At 40.0% G+C, this 20,190-nt stretch overlaps 2 protein-coding genes and 1 long non-coding RNA gene across 4 annotated transcripts in view; all 3 read left to right on the forward strand.

Annotated features, from left to right (window-relative positions):
• The window catches only part of ARMT1 (acidic residue methyltransferase 1), a 6,590-nt gene extending 3,724 nt beyond the window's left edge, over positions 1–2,866 (forward strand). The window contains exons 4-5 of the mRNA XM_061471586.1: positions 128–293; positions 1,239–2,866. Coding sequence (XP_061327570.1) covers positions 128–293; positions 1,239–2,006 — 934 coding nt within the window. The 3' untranslated portion in view covers positions 2,007–2,866. The remainder of the gene's footprint in view (positions 1–127; positions 294–1,238) is intronic.
• Positions 1–20,190, forward strand: part of LOC133278595 (uncharacterized) — a 398,225-nt gene that overhangs the window by 31,479 nt on the left and 346,556 nt on the right. The window lies entirely within an intron of this gene.
• The window catches only part of CCDC170 (coiled-coil domain containing 170), a 32,054-nt gene continuing 29,634 nt past the window's right edge, over positions 17,771–20,190 (forward strand). The window contains exon 1 of one of the 2 annotated variants that reach the window (XM_061471581.1): positions 17,771–18,434. In XM_061471581.1, the coding sequence (XP_061327565.1) occupies positions 18,243–18,434 (192 nt within the window). In that variant the 5' untranslated portion in view covers positions 17,771–18,242. The remainder of the gene's footprint in view (positions 18,435–20,190) is intronic. The other variant, XM_061471580.1, reaches the window with a different exon arrangement.

The following is a 20,190-nucleotide window of genomic DNA, read 5'->3' on the forward strand; positions in this document are numbered from 1 at the left end:
TGGAAAATCTAGCTAGAGCTCATAGTACGGCCTGAAAAAGCTGAGCTTCAGGCTTGCATTTTTAAATATATTTCGTGTGCTATTGGAAAACGTTGCAAGTATGTTAATATATTTGTTCTTTTTTTAGCCCACCTATTGAGAACTTCGATGTCTTTAAGGAAGGAAAGGCTCAAAATTTCTTCGAATCCCAAGAGGCTGTTATTGCTTTATGCACTTACTTTCAGGAACTTCTTAAAAACATCAAGGATCTAGATGAAAAGCAACTTCAGGAGGAACTTTTTAAGCTATTGCAGGTAAAGTAGTAGTGTTTAGCCTAAGAATTTAAAGTATGTCTTCTATGTATCAAACAAAAACTTGAGGCTGTAAAGAATCTGAGCGTCATAAGGCAGTTAAAATATGGCTCGTGTGTGTAAAATGTAGTGAAATCCTGGCAGCCATACTGTATTGCTGCTACTCTGGAATTTTTTAAATTTTAATTACTTTTATTAAATGTGACATTTTCATTATACTGCTGTTCTTCATTGTGTATTTGAAAACCCAGCTTATTGTCTTTAACACTCCCTCTAAAATGCTTTAAATCAAGTTCCAGGTACTTATTTAACTGTAAAATTTTAAACCAGTTCATTTTATTGATGCTAAAAATTTTTAAAGTTCTTTGGAAGATAAAGTTAGAAGTCGGTCAGGGCCAGAAGTGGGGTAAAAGCTTTGTAACTGTATTATTCTTGGAAAATAATGCTTTGGGTAGAATATGAAATAGTATAGGATTACAAGGAAGTCCATTAGCTGGCAACAGTGCACAATAAGTATTTGGTGAATCTTTATTAAGACCTCATCAGTGTGTATTTTAAATACTTGGCAGCATGCAATAAGGAAACAACTCCTTTTTCTGTATCCTCACCGATATTTTCTGGAATTACAGTATGGAGAATATTTGTGTTTTAAGCTTTATGATCTCCCTATTGATGTTGATCTAAATTTTCCGTATTTGTCTTTGCTGATGCATGTTTCTGATGCCTGCATAAATACAGTGCGTTGTTTGGTTTATTCCACAAAATCTTGTCTGTAATAAGATTTCAGTACCAGAAGTTGGATTTTATTAAAGCTTGGAGAAAAATGCAGAGTTACAGCCTTCATGACCCTAAAATGAAAACAAACAAACAAAATCTTTACTGTACGTGTAGTTTAGAATGTAACTACAGTGAGACTTAGCAAATGTTTTTGGTTTTTCCTCCTTCCAGGTGTCACTGTGGGGCAATAAGTGCGACCTTTCATTTTCAGCCGGTGAAGACAGCTCTCAGAAATCTAGTCCTTTACAATCCCTGGAAAACCTGTTACCTTACATTGTGGTGAATGATATGGAGAAAATTTGGTCACTATTTGTAAATGCCAAAAAAAGAAATACAGAAAAAAGTAATGTTAGAGTTGACATAGTCCTGGATAATGCCGGATTTGAACTTGTGAGTGATTTTGTGTTGGCTGACTTCCTGTTATCGTCAAAGCTAGCTGATGAAGTCCATTTTCATGGAAAAAGTATTCCATGGTATGTTTCAGATACCACAAAGCATGATTTTAACTGGACTGTTAAACAATTGCAGTCAGCTAATCATATGTGGATGTCTAGATGTGGGATAAACTGGGAGGGCAATTTGAAAAAGGGAGTTTGGGTTTACCATGATCACATGTTTTGGACTTTGCCACACGACTTTTCGAGTATGGCTGGAGTTGCTCCTGACTTGTATGCTGATCTACAGAAGTCAAACTTGATTTTTTTCAAAGGTGATCTGAACTATAGAAAATTAACAGGAGATAGAAAATGGGAGTATACTGTTCCATTCCATCAAGCCTTGAACAAGTTTCATCCTGCGCCTCTCTGTAGTTTGAGAACACTGAAATCTGATACTCAGGTTGGCCTAAAACCTGGCCAGGGGGAAGAAATTCAGGCTTCTGAACATGAATGGATGGTAAGTGGAAAATACGGGATAGTTCAGATTGATGCTGCTCTCTAGTTAAATGGTTCCTAACATTCTGAAAAAGAGATTCAGTCTGAGTTTTAACTACTTTGTTCCATGCTTGGGTTTAGCAAAGATTCTTTTTTGTTAGCATTTTTTGCTCCCAAGTGATTTGTTGTTTTTGTTCCACAAGACTTTAATGTGGTGCAGAAATTTACAAACTGTCTTTTAGACATAAATCAATCTGCATTTCAATGTATTTTGCTTTCCTAGTGTCCAGTGTCAGCAGATGTTTAAGATGAACATTTAGTTGCCCATAATACTTTTTTCTTCATCAGTGAGTATGAGTTTATGGCTAAGAAGTGAAAAATCTGCTTCAGAAACCATTTCTGCAATCCCATATTAGCATGTTTGCACTTATTTCAGGATAATTTGTGGTCAACATGCCATGCATTGCATGAAAGTTAATATTCTGGAGAATGCACAAATTAATTCCAGCTAAATTCTTTGCAAGCCATTACAGGATCGTGTTTGAGAACTGAGTTGACTTCTGTCAAGTTTTTATTACATAAATTTTACTTGCTTCTTGTGTCCGCGGACAAACAACTTTTGATGTTTTCAGTGTAATTTGCTGTACGTTAAGAGAAGAGTCCTTGGATGATACCTTGTAAATATTAATCTAGAATTTGAAGCTTGAATTTTAATTTTAAAATGCAAGTGGATGTTGCCAGGAGGGGAGTTTTCCCATCTGGTAGGCAGATGAGTGGGAGGAAGGACCATCTCATTTTAAGCATATGGAAGTTACTGTTCATCTAAGAACTTCTACCAAGAAAAGCACACAATCCCTCACCCCCCAAACCAACCAACATACCCAACCAGTTACATTAATTTTAGGTTTAATAAAGATTTGAATTAAAGGTGGCCTGTCAGCAGTGTTCTTCTGTTGTGATAATTCTCTTTATTTGTCAAATGTTTTGTTTTTAAGAAGGATGCCATAATTTTCATGGGGGTACTACAATCCCATTTGCACTGAGAAGTATATGCTAGAGAAGCATATGCCATAGAGGGTTGTTGAGATGTTTGCTGCTAGTTGGAGTTGTTAGATGTCCATTTCTTCTCTTCTAGCCTGGTCTCAAATTGCTCAGATTTTTTTTTTTTTAAGACAGAGGTAGCTTAGTGAAAAAAATAGGTTCTGTCAAGTCTTAAAGTACTTCTGTGGTTTGAAATAGGGGACTGAGGAAATGCCCATGATAGCCACAGGTTTGTTACAAAATGGCAGAATTGCCCATGGAGTCTGACTGGGTTATGCTCTTGTCTGGAGCTCCTGAAATGAAGTAACTTGCCCCTGGTGGCCAACGGGGCTATGGCATAGAGAGCAAGAGCAGAGCAGAGAAACTTTCATCTTACATGTGTCTTACACAGTGAGGAGGAAGGCACAGAAGTGGCCTTAATTATGTTCTCAAAGTGGTGCTATGGCAAGGGAATTGGGATGACTGTGTGGTAGAAAGTGGATTTAGAGATTTTTGCACTTAATGGTTACTCAAAAACAAGGGTAAGCGTTGGCAGGGCTGAAGAAGTGTGTATGGGAAGGTGGGGCAGTGTTTTGTACCTATTTGGCGTTGAAAATGGAAGTTGGGTTCCCCTTCTGGTCAGTGAAATCACTGGCAAAGCACATCTGAAGTGGAGAGAATTGGCTGCTGCTTCTTCTGTTCATACAGTGAAGATCTATACAGTGGGTAAATGTGCTTGAGCTTCTGATGACTTTGTGTTCTTACATCTGAAAGTAAACTTGCAAGATCAAATATTCAAAATATAAGATGCTTGGAATTTCAGGAGGCAATGTTATATTGTAGGTAGGGTTCTACTTTTGAGACCCACGTTCTTATCTCCTTTGTATCTCTGGGTTAGTACTCCTAAAGAATGAAATCATGCTTATCCTTAGGCACCTGATTGAACTGCAAAAATTAGAAATCCAGCCAAGAGAGCTGAAAGGCAGACTGCTGAAGGTCTCTCTGACTGGAGAGAGCTCAGGGGGACTCATCTTCGGAGCTTCTATCAAATACATAAATGACACGATGAATTGGGGCACTGGAGCCTCAGTTTTCCATCTGTGAAAATGCTGTTAACTTGTTTCAAATGCACTTTAAAGCAGCAACTTTGGGTCAAGAACAGAGGGATGGAAGTTGTGGAATATGTGCAATTGAAAGCTTTCTGCCTTGGTCAGGGAGACAAAATGATTAGGGGAAGAAATCTACTTTGCCTGTGGACAGATTGTTTGTAAGGTGCTGTCTTAACTTGCTGGAGAGGCTTAGAAGTATGTAATGAACAAGAAGACAAAGCATTGTTTCACTGTTGAGGCCACCCTTGAAGAATAGATTTGCCTCTTGTTACAATCCTTACACATGCAGAGAAACTTGGTTTCATTTCTCACTGGTTATTAATCTGTGCCCAGGTTGCTTTCAAACTGTTAATTCTGGGAACTCACAATGCATATCAGTGAAAATAAATATGAAGTTACGATAAGTAGAATCCTACAAAATGCTAAATCACCTAGGAGATGCAGCAGTATTCACTTGGTATTACCAAACCATCCCCTTGGAGATTGTTGCGTTGATGTTTGTGAGGAAGCAGGATGGTGATTTCCTGAGTACTATCAGTATCAGGGTTTTAACCCAGCCAGCAGCAAGCCCCACGCAGCTGCTTGCTCACTCCCATTCAATGGAGTGGTGAAGAGAATCAGAAGAGCGAAAGTGAGAAAACTCAGGTTGAGGTAAAGACGATTTCATAGGTAAAGCAAAAGCTGCACACACAAGCAAAGCAAAACCAGGAATTCATTCACCATTTTGCATTGTCAGTTAGGTGTTCAGTCATCTCCAGGACAGCAGGGCTCCATTCATGTGCAGTGGTTACTTGGGAAGGCAGATGCCATGACTGAACTTTCCCTGTTCTTCCTTCTTCTCCCAGCTTTTAAATGCTGAGCATGACACCATGTGGTGTTGGACACCCGTTTGGTCAGTTGGGGTCAGCTGTCCTGGCTGTGTCACCTCCAACTTCTTGTGCACCCTCAGCCTGCTTGCTGCTAGAGTGGTATGAGATGCACAAAAGGCTTTGGCTGTGTGTGAGCTCTGCTCAGCAGTAATTAAAACATCCCTGTGCTATCAACACTATTTCCTGTGTGAATCCAAAACATAGCCCCATATCAGCTACTGGGAAGAAAATTAACTCTATCCCAGACCAAACTAGTGAAACTGTCGGACGTGTAATTTTAGATTAGCATTTGAATTAACATTCATATACAGAGAATTTCCAAGATAACTGCATGAATTGAATTTAGACTTTCAAAGATTTTATATCTGGTTTAAGTTCCCTAAACTCAAAATTACTTAATATGTCAGCAGCAGCTTTCAAAAAAGAAACTCCTAGATTTTCAAAGAAAATAATTCCATATAAATTGTCCAGACTTTTTAGGTTTTTTTACCATACTTTTTTTTTTTTTTTCAACAGCTGCAAGTATCATTTAATGAATCATTTGTCTTTGTTTTCATTTAACATTGTACACTTTATGCTGATGTTCTGAGCTGGAAAGCAGCTGTGCAAAATGTTCTGAGTCCTCTCTCCAATGTCTCCGTATGTAGTGAGAGGTATGTTAGTCTGTGCATAAAGTATGTTTAACCAAATTTAACCATATTTTAATTTAAACCAATTTTAATTTTAACCAGTTTTTAACCATATTTGCTTACATCGACATTATCTTGGTACTCCTCTTGTTTCTGCCTCACTAAAACATAGGTTGTATTTTAGATACAATGCTTGAATTTACAAGTAGAAAAGTTCAACTGTCATTTCCAGAACTTCAGAGTATATTCTTTGGGAAGTGTAAATAATTGTAAACAAGCACAGTGTTTGTTATACCATGAGACTTTGTGTCTTCATCATTACTGTTTGCCTTGTGTTTCAGAATTAACTTTTTGTTTTCAGTCCATGGTTATTCTGCCCTTGCAAGACAAGAAGGCATCTAGTAATGCTAGCATAAAAAATGTTTAGTTACTGTTTTGTCATCCAAAGATATTTACTATTTGCTTATAGGCAGGCTAAACTGTTTTACTGCCACATAGGAGATCTTCAGGAAAACCTCCCCAGAAGTGATTTCTTTTTACCTGATGGTTCTGGGAACACTTGCACAAACCTGAAACATTGGGCTGGGGGGGGGGGGGGGAAGTCATGTTTAAACACTTTCTGTGTTGAAATCTCACTTCTTTCCCAAGTCTTTTTAGTTCCCCCATGAGCATAATTTGTTTTCACTACCAGGCTCTGCTCCAGTGTGGGAGTCCAGGGTTGTGAAACCAGCTGGCTTATTTCCTTCGGAAGGTGTCTCCATCCATTTGTTTGAGCTGTGCAAATTCATATGGGATGAAGACAGTGTTAAACTAAATATTTTTGGGAAACATTTTGGGGAAAAACAAGGACTCCCGTTTTGTTCTGGCAAAGGAACAGCTAGACTTAATCAGACCACCTAATCTTTCTCAAGCTTGTCCACTGTCAGCTTTACAATAGTAACTGGTATCAGACACAATTTTGTAGAATCACTGAATGGTTTGCATTGGAAGGGAACTTTAAAGATCATTTAGTTTCAACTCCCCTGCCATGGGCAGGAACACCTTCCACTAGACAAGGTTGCTCAAAACCCTGTCCAACTTGGCCTTTAACACTTCTAGGGAATGAGGCAGCCACAGCTTCTCTGGGCAGCCTGCGCCAGTGCCTCACCATCCTCATAGTAAAGATTCTTTTCTTTAATGTCAATCTACCTTCTTTCAGTATAAAGCCATCCCCCTTGTCCTATCCCTACATGCCCTTGTAAAAAGTCCCTCGCCAGATTTCTTGCAGGCCCCCTTCAAGTACTGAAAGGTTGCTCTAAGGTCTCCCTGGAGCCTTCTGTTCTCCAGGCTGAGCAAGCCCAGCTTTCTTAACTGTCTCCACAGGAGAGGTGCTGCAGCCCTCTGATCATCTTCGTGGCCCTCCTCTGCACTCACTCCAACAGGTCCACATCTCTCTTGGGTTATGGTTGGAGTTCAGAGTTGAACGCAGTACTGTAGGTGCGTCTCATGAAAGCTGAGTAGAGGGGGAGAAACTTACACACAGCTTACACATCTTAACGATATGAATTAGCGATATTGTCTCTCCACTTTCCCATACGAGCCTATTTTTTCCTGATAATTGCATTAATATTTTTTCCACCTAGAAATCTGTAAATGTGTCATGGAATTACTTCCAGGAAGGCAGTATCTCCCTTTGTTAGCTGAAGTTGTATTTTCAAAGATATGTTCAGGATCTCTACATCAAATCATCTGCCACTGGTCATGAGCTAGACCTCTGCATCAGCTGACTAAAAAGAAATGGGATTAAGTTCCATCCTTTTTTATTCATTATTTTTTGAAGTAGATCAAAGCTGAGGTAAGCTGAGGATAAGGCACCTGTCAAGAAAACATTACTACAGGATGTGATACTTGTGATTTGACAGGGTAGAGGAGGAGCACAGCTTGGTATTGGGACATACTGTGCTTCTGGAATTGGTACCTATTGGAAGGCAAGCAGATGGGAACCTTGGCAAGTTGTGCCCATGACTGTCATGCCAAGTATTTTTAGGAATGTGGCTGGTTTAGTTACTGTAGCTAAATTTGTAGATAATGAAGTCCTGTAGACTAAATTCCCCCAAATCTCTTTTGGATAAATACATTTAATATTTTTTTAATGTTGCTAGTGTGCTATTCTACCTCAGCTATAGCTGTTTTTAGATAATGAGTATCTGAAATGTGTGTATGCATTCAGGAAACCATTTGGAATTCATGTGCATGATAAGACAGAAATGGTACGGTATTGATGTCAATGGTTTGAGGTTAATAGCAAAGCTTTTTTTTTTATAGTACTAGTAAAGAAAGAAAATTTGTTTTCAAAACTAATATTAAATATTTTGATTCAGTCTTTTAATCACTTGTTATGGCATATTTGAATTAGGAGATCTGTGAACAGTAGTATTAATGAAGCAAAACTTTCCTCTTGACCCTAGGTTCTGTCCCATGGGTACCTGAAGACCTGGTAGTTTGTTTCATTTCCTCATGGAGCATTTGAAAAACCAAAACAAAGCCCAAAACCAACAGACAAACTTCAGGAAAGATTGTAATAATAGACAGAACTGTACTGCAGGCTTTCCATACAGTTAGGGCATATCAGTGTTCATTCATAGAATCATAGAATCATAGAATCATAGAATAGTTAGGGTTGGAAAGGACCTTAAGATCATTTAGTTCCAACCCCCCTGCCATGGGCAGGGACACCTCACACCATCTCACCCAAGGCTCTGTCCAACCTGGCCTTGAACACCACCAGGGATGGAGCATTCACAACCTCCCTGGGCAACCCATTCCAGTGCCTCACCACCCTTACAGTAAAGAAATTCCTCCTTATATCCAATGTAAACTTCCCCTGTTTAAGTTTTAACCCGTTACCCCTTGTCCTATCACTACAGTCCCTAGTGAAGAGTCTCTCTCCAGCATTCTTGTAGGCCGCCTTCAGATACTGGAAGGCTGCTATGAGGTCTCCACGCAGCCTTCTCTTCTCCAGGCTGAACAGCCCCAACTTCCTCAGCCTGTCTTCATACAGGAGGTGCTCCAGTCCCCTGATCATCCTCATGGCCCTCCTCTGGACTTGTTCCAACAGTTCCATGTCCTTTTTATGTTGAGGACACCAGAACTGCACACAATACTCCAGATGAGGTCTCACGAGAGCAGAGGGGCCGGATCACCTCCTTTGACCTGCTGGTCACGCTCCTTTTGGTGCAGCCCAGGATATGGTTGGCTTTCTGGGCTGCGAGCACACACTGAAGGAGGCTCATGTTCAGTTTCTTATTGACCAACACCCCCAAGTCCTTCTCCGCAGGGCTGCTCTGAATCTCTTCTCTGCCCAACCTGTAGCTGTGCCTGGGATTGCTCTGACCCAGGTGTAGGACCTTGCACTTGTCATGGTTAAACTTCATAAGGTTGGCATCTGCCCACCTCACAAGCGTGTCAAGGTCCCTCTGGATGGCATTCCTTCCCTCCAGGGTATCAACCAAACCACACAGCTTGGTGTCATTGATAAACTTGCTGGGGGCACACTCAATCACCAACAAAGATGTTGAACAAGACCGCTCCCAACACCGATCCCTGAGGGACACCACTTGTTACCAGTCTCCAGATGGACATTGAGCCATTGACCACAACTCTCTGTGTGCGGCCATCCAGTCCATTCTATGCTTGGCTGTCTGTGTTTCACAATATTTGCAGGAAATTAAGCATCATTCTGACTTAATCTGTGCTTGAGATTTGTCAGGGACTTGGAAAAAAATTCTTGAAGATGGAGACGCCTGCATGCTTAAAGACTGTGACTGCACTTGGTTCTTTTGAAATCAGTTTAAAAATACAAAACCAAAAAATGCATTTTTCCTTAGCGCTTTTGGTTGTTTTTTCCTTTTTTTTTTTAATTACTGAAAATCAAAAGCAATTCAAATTATAAAAAGATCTCACCTCTCACTTCTGTTACAGAAGGGAAAGGCTGTAGTAACTTTTTTTAATTATTCTGTTCTAAAAATTAGAGAGACTTAATTTGGTACATACATTCAAGAGAGTCCACATCATTCTTTGCTCAGAAAGGCTGAGCTGTTCATGTATTTTCTGTAACACAGCATGAAAATCTTATTCACAAAAAGGACTCCTTGAAATTATTTTTAAGTAAAAATCCCGAAGTAACCCTTTCTAAGTTCTTGTTTCCTGCCCCTGTTAAATAAAAAGTATCTTATCACAGGATGCTCACACTCAAAATTGCTTTAAGCTTCAGAGAGCTTTACCTGTAGTATTTAGCAAACAAGCTTAAAGCAATTTTAAGTGTGAGCATCCTGCAGTAAGATACTTTTTTCTTAGACAAATGGTTTGAATAGTGGGTATTGCACCCCCTCAAACTGCCCCATTCTTTTTCAGTGTTATATGATATAACATGCATCAGTGGTATATGACATATCAGTACTATATGTTATACTGCTTTTCTTCATCTCTTTTTTTTCTTGTCTCTCTTGTTACTCTCACTTCAGTTCATCAGACTCAGTGGATTCTTTTGTTGTTTTTTTTTGTTTGTTTGTTTGTTTTTGTTTTGTTTTGGTTTGGTTTGGTTTTTTGTTTTTTGTTTTTTTTTTTTAAGGCCAAATAACTTTATAAATCTACTGTAAGAAACAGCTGTATAAGCTCTCTCCCCATCACCACGGGTGTAGAAGTGGCTGAAGTATAGCTCTTCAACCAGCAGTGTCACTGCAGGACTAGTGATGGGGAGGCGCGCTCAAGCATTTGCTGAAGAAAGGATAAAGTTTTACAAGCATTTAACCCTGCATCTGCACACTGTTCTGGTAGCTGGACAGATTAGGCTGTAGTCAGATGCTGGACAAACGCAGGATGATATTTTTGTCCCAGTTTGCAAAGGAAATTAAAACTTGTGCCAGATTTATGCTGATTTTATGTAAGACCGCCAGTACAAATTTAACCTGTCAAGAGTACTTAATAGATTTGAACTGCAGAACCTCACACTCCTATTGCAGTTGTGTCTTTCTCCAGTCTCTCTGCAAGATGGAGACCACTGGCTCCTACCACTGCTGCCATCTGCACTGCACAGCCTTAGCCTCATGCTGGTCTCCATTTCCCCTGATCTGTTCCTAGTACTGCTTCTGCATGTTAAGACATTTTCACCTTTCCTTTATGAGTTTCATGGCAGATTCCAGGTGAGGCATGGCATTCTCTAGCTCTGTGCTTTAAGCAATGCAGCATTTTAAAATGAATGATGATCCACACTGGAACCCCTCTGCTTGGGCAGAGGTCTTCTCTGTCCGTGGCAGCAGCAGTGAAATGGCATCATTTCCATCCACAGAGAGGAGGACAAAGTCCCCCCAGACAGTAGTATCCCTAGCTTTTCCATTTTCTTCACTGAAAAGCATGAATAAGTCAGTGTTCCTAGGAAAGGCAGGATACTTCTTGACTTGTGAGTACAGAAATGGTTCAAGATTGTACCATCCCCAGCAAATGATGCACAGCACCGACACACATGAAGGTTTAATTTTCTTTTACTGCTAGTTCCTCTCATCCCCTCTCAGCATAGAGGAGGAAGCAGTCCTGTTTTCAGCAGCAATCAAGGCAAGCTGCTTTCCCGGGCTCTGGGAGGTGCTGGTTTCACAAGTTCTGTGAGGAGAGAAGAAAACCCTGCAGGGGTCAGAGCATGCTGCTGTCCAAACCTCATCTGCTCTGCTTGCCTCTATTTTGATTCTTGTAAAGACAGTTCACCTTCGGGCTCTAAGCTCTGTTCCTCCATCCCTAACGAGGCTCCCCACTGCGAGCCCTGGGTTGAGGAGGCCGCAGGCCGCGCTGTTCGCTTCCCGTTGCCAGGGGAACGGCGGCACCGCGGCTGCTGCCATGAGCGGCACCAGGGCAGGCCGGCAGCGGCGGCCCCAGAGCGGCCTCTCCGGCTAAAGGGGGCAGCGGCGCGGCGGCGGCAAAGGTACGGCTGCCGTGGAGACAGCGGAGGTTTCTGCGGGTGGGAGGCTGCAGCTCCGGCACCGCGTCCCCGGGAAAGAAAGAAGAGGAAGGCAGCCTGGACAAGGAGAAGGGGGTAGCTCCGGCGGCCGGGCCTGGCGGGCTGCCGCCGGCAGGGCCGCGTCAGGGCGCCCGCGGTCTCCCATGAGAGCCGTGGGGCTTGCGCCCCCGCTGCCCGGCATAGGGCAGACCTGGGCACTTATAGGGGTGCGGCGCAGGAGACAGAAAGGGTCTAGAGTTTTGTCAGGGTTGGGTTTTTTTTGCAGTTCTCCTACTATGGAATAAAACCCTGATTTTGCAAAAATACCCCCGTCCCTACTCTTGGCCTTCGGTAGCTGCCTGTAGGGTGTTTCTGTGGAGGCTGACTGCCATTGAGGCTGGCTATAACCCGCCCTTGCAAGTTATCTTTTCCATTTTAAATTTAATTTCACCTTTTTAAAACACCCCACACCTCCTGCAGCTGCAGAGCTCTACCTGATGGTAGGCATATGCTTCAGTTGCAGCTCAGTGACCTTCAGCTGATTATTATAGCTTATCTGTACAAATTCAAGGACAAAAGTTTTTACTTAAGTGCTGCAGAAGGGAGTTATCTTTCATGAAGCAGGAATTTATAGTTATCTAAGAATTTCTTCTTTGCACTTCCTTTGAAACTGGTTTGCTGGCTTTGATAGGAATTTAAAGGAGGTGCTTGAGGATATTGCTCAGAAGGATCAAACTATTTTGTACTATAGATATTGTAGAAAACTTGTAGCAGTTTTGTATTCCCAAGGGTAAATAATTCATTAGCGTGTGGACGGCTTGGTATCTCCTTAACAGCTGAACATCAATTTTGTCATTATGCTAATTTGTAGTTACCACAGAATTTTGTTAGTTTGTCATGGCAACTTTTTTGACCCATTAAAAAGTTTGTTAGCAGTGCTTAGCTACAGAGTTGACAGCAACCTGTTCCTTGTCCTAGTGACCTGAAATCAAGCAGTATGTGAATGTTACTTTTGGACTCAGAATCACATTAGAAACTATGTGTTTATCAAATGTGGGTTACAAATGTTAAATCAAACTACAGCACTAGTCAGTCTGAATTATCTGTATACCAACAGACTTAAATATATCTGAAATATTTGTCTTTCACTGACTAGTATAGTAGGCACTGTACACAAATTTTGCAAGAGTATTGGCGTTACTTTGTTGGTTGTTTTTTAAGCCTCTCATTTAATCTGTTCTCTTACAAAAGTTATTTAACTCTATTCAGCACTGATAAAACCAGCAGAACAATGAGTAGGTTGCAAAAATCCCTGCATAAGTACTTAATTTTGTTACATTTTCCCCCTAAATTTTGCCTTAGCCTTGTTATTATTTTGAGATTAAACACAGCAGCACTTTCTTGTTATTCATTTTGGAAAAGCTGTGAGACAAAGCGTCAGGGGAGATCCAAGTTCCATAATTTTGCCATACAGCCAAAGTAAAATAAAAGACATGCTAAGTAATATTTACAGTAGGTGTTGTGTCTCCATAATTGCCTTGAGATGACTGCTGTCTTTCATTATATTAAATGCATTCATTGTATTTAGATGCAAAGTCACCTCATTATAACAGAGAGGAAAATGAAAGATGAAAATGCTTCAACTGCAGCTTGTAGTAGTAGAGGGTAAGACTAACATTATGATTGTCATGAAATTTTCGTTCGGGCCTACTAATCAAGCTTGAAATTGGCTGCTTCAGTAGACGAACAGCACCAGAGAGTGATTTTTATCTTTCAGTAATACCTTTCAATGATTACTGCAAAAGGAGGGAGGGTAGAGCTAAGCAGTACCCTTCTGAAAGGAATTTAGAAAATCCCTTTGGTGATTTATTTGAGCTGTTTGGAACACTTGGTGCACTGTTCCAGAAATACTAATGCATAAAACCCTCCACAGTCATATAACAACAACAGAAAAATAACTTCAGAGTTACACGCACAAGCTGCAAGCAATGAGTTGGGCATAGTAACCAGCAGAAATCAGAGAGGTGAAAGAGGAATTCACTGAGCGAGAAGTGATCAAAAGTAATTGGGTATTGGGAAAGAGGAATTCAGTGAATGAGAAGTTATCAAAAGCAACTGCGTATTTCTGGCATTTTAAAATGTGGAAGGGGAACTGACAGGACTGAAATGGTTTTGAAATGTTACTTGCAAATTTTGATTTATGTTAATAAAGCATTGCCAATACATTCTGAGATCTCTGACAGACAAATTGGGCAAACTGTTATGTAGAAAGAAGACAACTTTACCAAAAATATACATGCAGGCTGGCTAATATGTGAACAGGTTTTTTCCCTCCAAAGTGACTCTGATTCACTTTAGTCTGCTTTCACACATTTAATAAAACCTGACTTACTGTGTAACAGTGGCTCACCCTTCTCACACTCATCGGTGTGTAGCTGCTGTGGCTATTCTGAAAGTGATGTGCACACTGGCTGGCTAGCTGCTGCTACCAAGAAAAATCTGCAATAGCCAAGTGCTACCTGCCTTCCCTCTCTTTGACTCAGAAAATATCTCTAAAAACTGTTCAGTGCCTGATTTTCATGAAACTTATAGTTATTTTTATAATATTTGCTTTTTAACCTGTTGATTTTATGAAAAGCAATACATTATAAAATTTATATTTTGTTATACTAGAATAGATTATTTTGCAAAATACAATAAAAATTTAATATCCTCTGCATGCTGAATAGAATTTCCTTTTAAAATCTATTTGCACAAGGTAGTTTTTCAAATGGCTTGTAAGAACACGTCTTGATTGTTTAATCAGATTAAGCTAGTTAGGTTGTGGATGGCAACACACTTTTAACATCAAATTTCTAGCCCTAGTTAGAATAGTTACAAACAAAACATTATGTTTAAGCTCCCTTTCTCAGGAGTTCAGCCCATACACAAATTCCTCTTCATCCCTGTTGTCCTGAAAGGCACAGTATTCTGCTTTTATGCCTTTCTTTGTTGATGGTAACCTATAACACAGTTTAGTAAAGCAGTTCTGTGAAAAGTTACTGTCATGTGTCATCATACTGCCTCATACTGTTTAATTTTATACCTCTCTTTCCCTCTTCCCTCATTTGTTTTGTAGAAACAAAGGGAGAATGTAATCTACAAAGGTTTGTGAGTCATTATTTTTGGTAGGCCAACCCTAATGTGCTTAGACACTTTGGAAATGGAAAGAAGTAGTGTCCCTCTGCTATGGACAAGAGGCAATACATTGAGAAGTTACTCAGGGTAGTGCTCAGTGTTTAAATGCTTACTGACAGCTTTCTGTTTCATTAGAGTTTTTTTTAACATATATTTTGGGAAAGGGAGGCAGTAGTAGCATCATTTGTCAGGGTTGAAATAAGAAATGTAGGCAGGAAATAAAAGTAAAGCTTTCAAGAGCAGAATGGGAGTGAGTGACTTAACAGTTGGCCAATTTCAAAGTACATGATGAGGTATAAAACTACTGAATGTTGTTGGAGTTCTGTAAGCGCCGAGGAGAAGCAGACAGGCCAACCCAACATGGGTGATAAGCAAACTTCTACCCTATTTGTGACGCAGTTCACATATATATAGGAGTGGTATTCAGCCACTCCTCCTTGGCACAACAGTATTGGTTAGCCCCCACACAGCTTCCTCCACATTCTCCTCCCATGTCCGGTTTCCGGTTACCTGTGGGGGCCACCCCCTGCCTTGCTTGCACAGTCCTCTATGGTCCTGCTCTTAGAGTCATTCTGCAACAGAGTTCTGTTGTTTCCAAATCAGGTGAAGACTGCCAACTATAGGCCAGATTACAGGGAGATGAAAGTAGTTACTTGGTAAAAGCTCAGAACAAAATCCCCCACAATAACAACATAAACCTTATGTTGTTAATCTTCTAAAGGAATCTTATTGCTAATAAAGCCACAGGTACAAATAGATATTACTGTTAAGTATTGAAAATATATATTCAGCTTCTTTATAGCTAAAATATAGATTTAGTTTCTTTAGATTTTAGCTAAATGCATTTGAAGTGAAATAGACACTTCATTTTCTTGCAAGTAAGTGGAAAGCGATCATGAAGTTAACAACGTCAACACTCAAAACCTTAATTATTTAGAGCTGATTGAGTGATAATATAATAAGGCTTTCCCTGTGTACTGCCTCTTACGAACTACACAGTACTCATGAAACATTACAAATCTGAATTTTTCTGGAGATACAAAAGTGCCACATCTGCATTACAAATTTCACCCCTATAGCAGAGTCATGCCAAATTAACTGCATTGCTATAAGTATGATTAATGATCAGACTTGTAAATGGCTGCTGGCAAAACATAGAAAACTACTTTCTTAAATATTAAATCGCGCACATTCCCTGACAAAAGTATGATAATCATACCAACTTCCCTTGTATCTGCTTCTGTAAATCTCACTAAGACAGTAAATGAGTGAAATGGTAATTCCCATTGACTTTTAAACCTGGCTTCATTTAAACCTCTTTTAAATGCGTCTAGGTATGTTTCTGCATCTTTGAAGTGCCCATCATTTTAAAATCTAAATTTGTATGACAATGTAGGTTTTGGAAGTTCCAGCTTTTTTCTTCAGCTATAATCTGAAGTATTTTTGAGATGTATTCTTTCTTTCTGTAAAATCATAAGTGGTTGTGTTTAGGGAAGAAAACATACGTCAATACAGTAATATAAATATAACAACATACGTAAATAACATACACAGTGGTAACTTTGCAAGCTCTATCCATGGCTTTGGAGCCCTGGTGTATTCCAGAATGAAAAAAAACAACAAACCTGTCAAAGAATTTCATGTGGTTGTACAATGTGAAACAAGTGGGATAAAGCAAAAAGTAAGACAAAGTAGCAAAGAGATGGCACATGTCTTCCCTCTCTCACTCAGAATGGTGATAAAGTGTTGAAAAAATTAGCAGCCCTTTTATCTGTGAGATTGTGCACTATGTTGTATGCGGTTGTGAGCTGTACTACATGTATCAGTTTGGCTTGATGAGTGGCAACTCCTTCGTGAAGGAGCACAGCTGAGTGTCTTTGAAGGAGATGAATGCGATTACACTTGATGGGTCTAATCCAGTGTGTACTTGAAGAAAGATTAAAGAAAAGTGTTGACAGTATTATAGAAACTAATCCAAGGTAATCTGTTTTCTGCTACAATCTGCAGTCTGAACCAGTAGTTTTGCCTTATTCCCCAGGGATTTCTGTGTGTGTTTCTTGGTAGAGGCTTATTTTACTGGATGTTCGCTTATTTAGAGAGGTCCTTGTGTGTTTTTTTTTTTCTCTCTTTTTTTTTTTTTCCTATTTAGAATGGATAGGAGCTGAACTTGTCATTCATCTTAGCCTGGAAGCCAATGCTGATGTAGAATAGTATGAAGTGAAGACATCTTGTCGCTGTCTGTTTCAACAGCAGTCATTAGCTAGGGGAGATTTGCATTTTGTAATACACACCTAAATGGTTGAGGTTTTGTTTCAGTCCTGTGTGGGAGCTGATGGAATACAAATCTCATGTTGTGTCCACTGCAGTATGTGTGCCCAGCATCACCTAAACACGATTCTGTTCTGAAGATGTTAAATTTCATCATTCTGTAGCCACTATTGATTGGGAAAAAAAAAGAAAAAGGTTTTAAGAAAACTTCTATGAAGACCTGAGGTCTGAATTTCCATACTGAAAGATTTAAGTAACAAAGACCAAGAAATTCAATGCATTTCTGCTCTACTATAGATAAGCAAAACCACACAATAGAAGAGAAAGCTTACTATGAAGAGTCTAAAAGGCACAGCTAAAAGAATTGCACAAGTAGTGTGAAGGAGACTGTGCTAGAAGCATAGAGCCAGTGCTTGCCATCGATCAGAAGGGCTTGAAAAAGGGTGAAAAGAGTCAGTATGGTGATTGCTGGGAATAAGGGAGTACCGTTCAGAAAGCTGAAGTTATGTCCAAGTGAAGGAGTTTAAAAGGACCTTTAGCCTTGGCAGGTTATAAGTAACAGTCCAAATGGGCAAGCCAGAAAACTACCTTAGGAGTGGGTAGGAGTGTCAGAGTAAGCATGGACTCTTTAATCTGGTAGGGAGACTGTGGAGGTGAGATGTGACAGAAATCTGCAAAACCATGAGTGGCATAGGGAAGACTGAGAGCCATTTCGTCCAAAATGAAAATGAGGAGGCATGTAAATGTAACTAAAGGCCAGGTTCAAGGCCAGGTTCGATGTGGTTTTGAGCAACCTGCTGTACTGGAAGTTGTCTCTGCCTATAGCAGGGGGGTTGGAACTAGGTGATCTTTAAGGTCCCTTCAACACAAACCATTATATGAAGTCTAAAAGCCAAAGCTGTTGTTTGCATAAGGAACACCTGAGCACTCTCTTTTGCTTAAAGTTTACATCAGTTGAAGAAGTGACAGGATAAGTTTGTAGAAGAGGGGCCTTTTGAATTTTGCTAAACCACATAGAAATTACTGGAAATAACCCGAAAATGGTGGGAGGCCAAGAGATTGTTGAGAAGGGTGTATCTTGCATGCTGATATACCTTAGCACTGGTGTTGGTGGCTGAACTTGCAGATGAAAGTGGTGACTGGTATAAAAGTGACTGTTTATCCTATTTTTCAGTAAGAATCTGAGAGAAAGTTACTCTGGGAATAACAGGTTTGGAACAAGTGCCCTTGAGCATCTTAATCAAGTGAAAAAGCACTGAAGGAAAAATGTTCAAAAAAAAAAGAAATGCAATGTCTAATGGTTTTGTTTTCATGCTGCCTTCCCAGGAATCTCATGATCACGTTCTGTTGGATATTCTTGTCACTGGAGAGCAGATGAATCACTATTGGGCTGCAGCTGAAACTGCTCAAAGTGAACTTGCAGCACTTTCAGTGAAGTATGGTTGTGCCCAGTCAGAGGTACATTTAAAAATACTTCCAAATCGTTCTCCAAACCTAAGGATTCTTTATGATCACTTTCTGCAAAGAATAGAAACCTTTGTTTAAATACAGAATGTCTTGTTTCTCATAACATTCTTTTTAGAATTTCAGTGTGAATTTCCCTCTCCTGGCTTCTGTGTTAATGAAATGATTATGAGTTCATACTAAAAATTAAAAAAGGCCCTATCAATGAAACAAAATTTCTTTAATTTTGGGAAACAGCAAGAACATGTAATATTGTAGGAGAATGAATTGTTACTACAGTATTCAGCCAGGACTATAGGGATAAGTGTCCATTGTCTGAGCTTGAATTTGACCAGTTGATCCTGGAATTACTGCAGAGTTCCCCTCCATTTAATAGTTACACAGGACCAGTACTTTAAATTTCAGTTTTATAAAGCCAGAGAGAATCCTGTGTTCTCATAGAAAGAATGCATTACTGGAAATGCTGAATGGCTTTTTTGCCAGCATGACTGATTGATTTATAGATTCTTCCAGCACTGTGCTTGCAAAAGCAAAAGGATAGTTAAGAAAGCAGCTTCATGCTCTTGTTAATAAAGACCTTCGTGACCCAGCTGAGGTCAGAGCCTTGTTCTGCTGAGTGCTCTGTAAAACTTATGATATGGGATTATTCTTGCTTTTTCTGCAGTTGGAACTGACCACAAGGACAATGGACAGAGGAAAAAATATCACATTTTGCAGATGGGGAGTTGAACCACAGAGAAATTTTAAGGTTATGGACACTTTAAGCTACCATAGCTTGGTCCAGCTGCCAAGCAAAGCAATCCTTTTGTTCCTTTAGCTGCTAATTTCCTTCCCTACACTGCCCCATCCCTAGTGCTGGCACAGATATATGTGTAGTTTTACAGTGCCCTTTTTTGTTGAGGAACTGATGCAACTGAAAAATAAAGTCTTCCTTATGGGTTGTTTTTTACCCAGACCAGTTTCCCAGTCTTGTTTCACCTTATGGCCATATCAATACCTCTGCTAGCACAAAGAGGGTGAAATATAGAAACAAAACCCATCAGGCTGGGAAAAGGCAGAGCTAATTTTCTTGAAGTCAGTGCTCCTTTATGTCAGCTCCAAAGTGTCTCTTGAACCAATGCTTGCAGGTGAAGCTTTTTGGAGATTATGTTGCTGCTGCAAGAGTGGTCCTCTTGCCTGACTCCTTGATGCTAGCCTTTTCCCTGTGGCGTGGCCAGCTCCCCTTCCTCTTCTTCCTCTGTAGAAAATGAATTCTTTTCTGCCAGCTGTGTTTTAAGTTGTTTGTGAAGGAGTCAGACAAACACCGGAGCTGGTGCAAGGGAGAGGACAAGCGTGTGGGCTGGGAGCAGGAGGAGCAGGAATTCTCTTTTCCAAGGCACTTGGCTCACTGGCTTCCTGGAATTTCTCTAAGTATCTTTGGTTTGGTCACATTGGAAGCCTCTGGCAGAGCCATGAATTTCCTGACATCCTGAATTGCAGCTTAATATCTTAAATATTTATTGCCTTAAAATATTTGCCATGAGTTAAAAGCCCTAGCACACGTCATAAGGAACAGTTAATGTGGCTTAATTATTTGTCTATAAATTTTACCTAGTAGGAGGTTAATGTTTCGTATTGCATCTTGCTGCTTTCTTCTGCAATCCAAAGCATTCAGGAAAGCTGAAACATGCATTAACCCTTACCGTGGAAAAAAAAAAATCCGTTTTAAATGACTTGTTCATTTAAGCAAAATAAAACACACTGAAATTTT

The sequence above is a fragment of the Pezoporus flaviventris genome, unplaced genomic scaffold (genome assembly GCF_033815535.1).
Source record: "Pezoporus flaviventris isolate CSIRO_AGI_PZ_B2104156 unplaced genomic scaffold, CSIRO_AGI_Pfla_v1 ptg000066l, whole genome shotgun sequence".
Taxonomy (NCBI): domain Eukaryota; kingdom Metazoa; phylum Chordata; class Aves; order Psittaciformes; family Psittacidae; genus Pezoporus; species Pezoporus flaviventris.